Below are 6,796 nucleotides of genomic sequence, written 5' to 3' on the forward strand. Positions count from 1 at the left end.
GGAACCGCCAGCCGCCGTCCTCCTCGGCGCACACTGGATGGCCGATGAATGCCAGCTCGTCGACCACGAGCTCGAACTTCTGGTGGCACATGGCTGAGTGTGGACATAGCAGGCTGGCAAGGAACTCGGCAGAGTATCCCAGCAGCTCGTCGTGTTCGTGAATGTCCAGCTCGTGCTGGCCCTCCATGACAAGCGAGTCCTTGACGTCTTTGGATGGAGATGGCCTGCGTGAGGCGGGACGAGAGCGGCCATGAGAGAAGGAGAGGGACCGTGGACGGTCGGCGTTGAGTCGGTGCCAACGGTAGTCGTCTTCCTCGGGGACGTATTCGTTGCATGGATTGGATGGCTGGGAGGCGTGTGCGGCGCGCCAAGGGTTGTCGGCGTGTACGCAGGTCGCGTCGTGTGTGGGAAGCGGGCGTGCGAGCCTAGGGCGAGTGGCAGGATGTGGCGGCCATCGATAGACGAGACTAGAACCCTTTGCTGAGGACGTGACGAGCAGGACGGCCAGCAGTGTCTCGCTCATTATCCGGCGAGCCAATGTTCGAAGTTTCAGGTGCTCTCCTCTCCCGCCAAGATGCTTTCGACTCACTGTGCAGCCGAGGAGATGTGCGCGTTATGAATAAGATGTAGACATAAAGATTAGGAGATGCATTACCCAATGGGTGACGTCGAGGAGGACAAACGAGCGACTCTGGCGTCCTTCCCGCTGGATGACGGCGCTTGGATCTCGCTTTTCTCCGGTAGGCTTGGCGTGTCGCTCCGCGGAAAAAGGACTTATTTGCCTTTTCAGGAGATATGGGCCTGGACCCGGTTGAGGTCTGGTTTGTTGCTGTTGTTGGGACCACGCCACGATGTCTTCGAGGTGATGTTGCCGTTCTCAGGCTGTTGCAGGGTCGTATCGCAGAGAGGAACATCCCGCTGTACGTGATTCCAGGCTCGCTACGCGGGTAAATCCACGACTAGCTGCTGCAAGTTCCGGCGGAGGAGGCTCTTCGAAGGCCACCATAAGCGGCGTGTCATGCGACGCAGCGAACACACGCCGGAATTGGTCCCGGTCGCCCGCCTAAACGGTAGCGTCTTCTCATGTGCTTGATGCGACAGTGCGGGGCTCCAGCTTCGTTCAATTACGGGCATGTCCCGAGCCTCGTCGCATGTTCAAACCACGTCCAGTCCTTTCAATTTGTCCCCTCCACTGCACGCTTAAATACCAGCCATGCTCGTCCTCTTCTGCTCTCCTCTTTTCCCCCTTCCGATTCCTCTAGTCTTCCTGCCAGGTACCCGCCCGACTGTCCATCTGTCCACCCGCAGCGTTGACGCTGCCATCACCATCCATCTGCGCCACCCGTGTATCTGCTAGGCACTGTCTACTGGACCGTTAGCGCATAAGAACTGCGGTCCAAGTTAGGTCTTCCGTAAGCAACCTCTCGCCCTTCCCAATAGTTGTAAAGCTAGAACCATTGCTATGTGACCGATCTAGTTTGCTTCCACATCGTTGTGAAATAGCCCCGATCGCTTCACAACGATCACTTCGACTCTGGTTCCGGCGGGCTACCCTTTGCAGAGGTAATCTTTCCATCCGAGTTGATTTATGAACTTGGCTGAAATTTTCGTAGATATAGTTATACCCTTCGACGTCACATACCCAGCAATCCGGTAGCAGTTTATTCGACCATCAGGTGCGTATTTCCCCTCCTCACGGCACGGTCTTTTGCCATATCCCCTTGTACGCCGCTGTGCGAGACTCGTGTGACTCGTTTCTATGCATCTTTCTCGTAGAAGACCCCCGCTTGTCTTCTACAATTTTTCATGATTTGCACAGCTTCTTCATCCAGGAACATGCTAATTCTAGACACAGTTTACAGGTCCCCGTCTACCCGCCCAAGGACACCATATTCATCCGATCCGCAACCACGCTTCCAAGGTTCGTGTGTGCATTTGTCCTGCTGCATGTGGGAGCACATGTAGCGAAGAACGGAAGACTGCTCTTCCTAGCGATTCCCCTTTCTTCCCTTCCTCCGCTCAGCCAGGTTTGTAACCTAGCGCTTGAGTGTACCTTGCCCTTGGCCACTTCTATCGGCCAGGCCCGCTCTGCCCTTTCCCACCGGTGATTCCCCGGTGGCTTTTAGGCAGTCTAGTTACACGGTCGTCGTTCAGCCGTCGCACGTCACGTCCAGTGCCTGCCGGCGGTACCACTAGACGCCGGGGAGACTGCTCGATTTTTGCGGCACCGTCAAGATCTGACGTTGTCCCTGTCGCATTCCTTCTTGAATGGACATCGTGTACTGGCCAGGCCCGCCTTGTCTAGTTCTGTTCCATGGCGCTCTCATGATATCTCCGTGGACGGATGCTCACAAAAGCCTTGCAGCTCCCGGGAGTTGACTGCACATACCATGCCTTCCACGACACCCTTACCCTCAACTACAGCGCAGGCCCCCAAGGCCGGCCTGCTGAAGCGCATCGCCACCAAGCTACGCTCACCGCAGCCGGTCGCATCATCGAGCACCGCGGCACCCGCCGACAAGGCGTCTGGCAGCAAACCGAAGCGGCGGTGCACGGTGCTCCTGCCGCCGGTCCCCCGCCCAAAGGCGCCGGTGCCGACGCTCCCGAACACATTCTCCTCGCCAGGGCAGCGCGAAGCAGCGCTGCTCGCGCGGGGCCTCGTCCCGCGGCGGCACCGCGACGCGAACGGCGACACGCTCCCGATGAGCGCGCAAGAGGCCGAACACGACCGGCGCTTCACGGTCCTGTGCGATGGCGACGGCAGCTCAAGCGAGGGCGAGACTGAGGCGAGGCGCATACGCGAGCAATGGCTCGCGCGGAACGTGGCGGACGTGGCAGACGTGGCGTGCGACGATGGCAGTTCGCGCGTCGTGGGCGAGAACACGCAGATCGCCGGGCAGCGCCGCGCGAGCGAGGAGGAGATGGCGAGGAGCAGATCGTCGCTGAGTGCCGCCGCGATCGACGCCGGGGACGACGTCGTGATCAGCAAGCCGGTATCTCCGCGGCTCCCACGGCTCGTGAGGAGCCATTCGCCCTCGCTCTTGTCTCCGTCACAGGCAGAGCTCGCAGACGCCACAGTGTCTCCAGACGTGGACGCGGATGCCGACGTCGACAGCTTGTGTCTCGCACTCGACCCTGTTGACGTTCCACTGCCGGCCTCGCCTGCGACGTCTCTCAACAGCCGGGTGCGGTGGAACCCTACTAGCGCAGCGAGTCCGCGTTCGGAAGGACGCGATGGCGCGCATGTTGGGAAAGGGCAAGCAAAGGGCAAGCAGACCACATCGCTACTCACACCCTCTTCCCCACCGACGATTTTTGACGGCCCTCACCCGTCGCATGATGCGGCCTTCCTTGCGCCGTCCAGCACGAGCAACAGTGCGCCGATTCCGATACAGCGCGGTCGATCACTGGCGACAGTGTCCACGGCCACAAGCATACCCGCGCTCTCGCCTACACGCACGACCTCGTCTGTGTCCACATCCGATTCGCCAAATACTCCCAGGCCCGCCGACGACACCCCGGGGCGCGCGAGGAGCTCGAGCGTCGCGTCTGGTGAGTCGTGTTCGCTCAACCAGCGCGATGTGCCGAAGATCAAGACGTCGGAGGGCACACCGCTGACTGCGATGTCCGAGGTGATCGTCGAGAGCCCCACCGAGGACGATGACGACGACGGCGACGATTTCGTCCCCGAGCTACCAGGCCTGCACCCGCGCAAGTCTTCCGCCGACCACGCGCAGACGGTGCGCAGGCGCGGGTTGTTCAAGCGGGGCGACACCACCACACCCGTACGCATCCCCTGACCACACTCGAATTTCCTCCGCTGACGATTCGTTTTTTGTTTTTTGTTTTTGTTTTGCAGAGCTCGCCGATACAGAAGGCCACGTCCATGGGCAACCTGCGGCGCTCCGTCGCAGGCACAATCTCAGGCAAGCTCGGCCTACGCCCCAGGTCCACGCTCGTCGTCGACACCGCCTTCGCGACGCGGCCGCCTGTGCCGTCGTCGCACTCGTTGTCGCCGCGCTCCGTGTCAGCCCCGACGCCGGCGGCGCGCTTGGACGCCCCGCGCCCGCGCCCACGTCCGCGGCAGCCGCTGAGCCCGACGATGCACACGCGCGGAAGCATCATTCTCTACGCCGGGGAGATACAGGACGAGGAGAGCAGGAGGCTGAGCGAGGCGGCGTTCCTCGACTTTTGACGTTTTTGCACCACTACTGCTCCCTCCTTCGTTGTCCCTTTTCGGACGCACATGACTAGTCTACTGACGGATCCTACTCTCGTACACGCTCCCTCTCGGCTCTCTTTCTGGCCCTTCTGTACTTTTTCTTCTTTTTCTGGTGTGCCCCCGGTGCGGTGTGGGTACATCAGATGACACTGGCCAATCGAAGCTCTCCGCATGCGTTTTGACTGGTGGTGTATTTGGGCTATTCTAGAGATTACGATAATGTGATTTTGCGAGCCACTCTGGTGTTGCAATCCTCATCATGCCATACGGCTTTGAGATACCGTATATCCGCAGATTCATGTTAGGACTTATTTTGTGAGCCGGCGACGGGGGGCGTCTGTCGGTCTGCGCGCCTACATCACGTGCGCACTAGAGACGGTCTGACATCATCGGGCTTTGCGATGTTGAGGTGGGCGGGCATCGCCTGTTCCAAGCAACGAGCACCATGTTCGACAACTTGTTCTTCTCCTTCCTGTGTTCTGTCGCGACTAGAGCCGTAAAGTATGTGTTCAGCCTATTTATTCGAGTTTTTTGTGTTCTTATGACCGCATACTCGATGAAGTAGACAGCCAAGATCTGCGCCGGCCGGTCAGCCAAACCTTGGCCACCCAGATATCACCGAGCCGCAGGACCCTCGGTATCGATTCACGGAACGCAATAGAGCTCCTTTTAGAGAACGCTGTAGCCCGTTATACATCGCAGGATGAAGTTTGTGTATTACTGCTCAGGTCACGGTGAGTACTTGACCTGTGAACGCCGCGACATCCCGCTTATCGCAGTCATGACCCAAATCTGCCTCAGGATACGGACATGCAACGCGTGTCTCTGCGTTTGCTTCTCACCTGTTGCGACTGACCCCGCAACCAGTCGTGCACATTGTGTCCTCGGCCCCAAAGCACGTGTTCGCGGACAGCATAGCTCTGGGAGGTCAGCATTACGAGGAGCCTCGATTGGACGCGCCGCTCACTTTTCGGCTCCGCAGCTTTGTATCGAAACGCAGACATAGATCCTGTCATCGTGCAGCCACTAGCGTAAGCCTTTCTGTTCCCTCGGTGTTTCCGTGTCTTGATGTGATTGCCATGGTAGTTATCGAGTAGATCGCGTCAAGAGCATAGAGGTCCTCAAAGATTTCTTGGAGAAAACTCCGCAGAAGATCAAAAATGAGGCGAATTGGCTGCGGGTCGTTGGGGCGGACTGTGTTTTGAGCGATGCAGCCTTTCTTGGTTGGTAGGTATTCAAAATTTCGATGATATTCTCCATATTTAACGGGATCTTCGCATAGTGCTGCGGCGAATACTGTGGGCATACCGTCGGTGCTGATTACCAACTTTACCTTCGATTCAGTATACAGCTACCTGTCTACGCTCATCATCGACGAGACAGATGCAAAGGACCAGCTCGTCAATGCTTTGAAAACCCATACATCGCCCCATCCACCGTTGCCACTAGATGTTCCGCTGCTCAGACATGAAGTAGAGCCCTTGGTTCGACACCTATGGGAAGGCTATCGGTGTGCCGACTTGCTACTACGTTTACCAGGAGCAATCCCAATACCCTCATTCACGGAACAACCTCTACTACCATCTCCTGACTGGGTAGACGTCCAAACACGACGATTTACACCAGCGATATTTGGTCACTTATACCAAGACACCTCACATCATACTCTCCTCAATCAGATGCCATTCCCATGCACATACCCACCAAAGGCGATCTCCAGAGCTGTAATCTCTGCTCCACTCCTTGTCCGGTCACCCCACCCGGCTGTGTACACCAGCGGGGGCCGCCAGCACTTGTTGGACTCCGTCGGCGTCCCACGTCACCTCCAGGATGACCCAAGCATAAAGATTCTTATTGTCTCCTTCGGCGGGCAGGTCTTCCACAAACCGTCACACAGCCGGACACACAGCCGCTCGTCTTCGCGCTTGCACACGCCTGACCCGTCCATCCTCGGGCCGTCCAAACAGATAAACGTCGCGCTTCATACCCATTCTTCTTATAGCCCTGTTATGGACGTCGCTGACATCAAGAAGGGCATGCCACCGGAACCTGTGAGCGCCGCCGCCGGCGTCGAAACCCTCGTAAATGCGCTGGAAACCAATAGACATGCACCACGCCGCTCTGGATCGCTAAGAGTACGCCTCGAGCGCAAGCGCAGTGGATCGCTGCTCATGATACCCGGCGCGCCCGCGGCGTCCGTCCCGACCTCGCCTGTCGCGGCCACCGTGCCCACCTTTCCGTCCGTGTTCCCGCCGGCGCCGACTATTGACGAGGTGACTGAGAATCCCTTCGGGCAAGCTGCGACGCCCGAGGAAGAGTACAAATATGACGTGTTTGGTACCCTCCTACCGGACGAGAGCTGGATCGCGATCGTATGCGGTGTTCCGAAGGACTGGGCGGAGGACGGCGAGGCGTTGCCGGATAACTTCTTCGTGGCGCCGAAGGACGTGTACATGCCCGATTTGACGGCTGTCGCAGACGTTCTGCTTGGCAAGCTGGTGAGCCTGGCCTTTTCCTGCCGCGTATCAGCTATTGATTCAGTTGTGTTTTGTAGGGTTACGGTACCGTCTCGGA

The 6,796-nt window shown here is 58.3% G+C and overlaps 4 protein-coding genes across 4 annotated transcripts; 3 read left to right on the forward strand and 1 right to left on the reverse strand.

The window, feature by feature from the left end:
• Window position 1: 1 nt before the first annotated feature.
• PHACADRAFT_58087 (uncharacterized protein) lies at window positions 2–523 on the reverse strand (the record flags this gene model as incomplete). The annotated part of the gene is made up of 2 exons (XM_007393352.1): window positions 2–181; window positions 323–523. Coding segments are annotated over 2 exons (381 nt in total), but the record flags the coding sequence as incomplete, so codon positions are not given.
• Window positions 524–3,566: 3,043 nt separating this feature from the next.
• On the forward strand, window positions 3,567–3,822 carry PHACADRAFT_252739 (uncharacterized protein). The gene has a single exon (XM_007393676.1). The coding sequence runs from the start codon at window positions 3,624–3,626 to the stop codon at window positions 3,798–3,800; it is 177 nt and encodes a 58-aa protein (XP_007393738.1). The 5' UTR covers window positions 3,567–3,623; the 3' UTR covers window positions 3,801–3,822.
• A 17-nt stretch (window positions 3,823–3,839) lies between these two features.
• On the forward strand, window positions 3,840–4,557 carry PHACADRAFT_252740 (uncharacterized protein). The gene has a single exon (XM_007393677.1). The coding sequence runs from the start codon at window positions 3,887–3,889 to the stop codon at window positions 4,193–4,195; it is 309 nt and encodes a 102-aa protein (XP_007393739.1). The 5' UTR covers window positions 3,840–3,886; the 3' UTR covers window positions 4,196–4,557.
• A 148-nt stretch (window positions 4,558–4,705) lies between these two features.
• PHACADRAFT_117373 (uncharacterized protein) lies at window positions 4,706–6,735 on the forward strand (the record flags this gene model as incomplete). The annotated part of the gene is made up of 6 exons (XM_007393678.1): window positions 4,706–4,723; window positions 4,785–4,956; window positions 5,024–5,149; window positions 5,205–5,253; window positions 5,309–5,449; window positions 5,505–6,735. Coding segments are annotated over exons 2-6 (1,578 nt in total), but the record flags the coding sequence as incomplete, so codon positions are not given.
• Window positions 6,736–6,796: the final 61 nt, after the last annotated feature.

This window comes from Phanerochaete carnosa (genome assembly GCF_000300595.1).
Source record: "Phanerochaete carnosa HHB-10118-sp unplaced genomic scaffold PHACAscaffold_3, whole genome shotgun sequence".
NCBI lineage: Eukaryota > Fungi > Basidiomycota > Agaricomycetes > Polyporales > Phanerochaetaceae > Phanerochaete > Phanerochaete carnosa.

Coding starts and splice junctions, on each gene's coding strand:
- PHACADRAFT_252739 (XM_007393676.1), top strand. CDS start 3,624: ATGTCCGAGGTGATCGTCGAGAGCCCCACCGAGGACGATGACGACGAC.
- PHACADRAFT_252740 (XM_007393677.1), top strand. CDS start 3,887: ATGGGCAACCTGCGGCGCTCCGTCGCAGGCACAATCTCAGGCAAGCTC.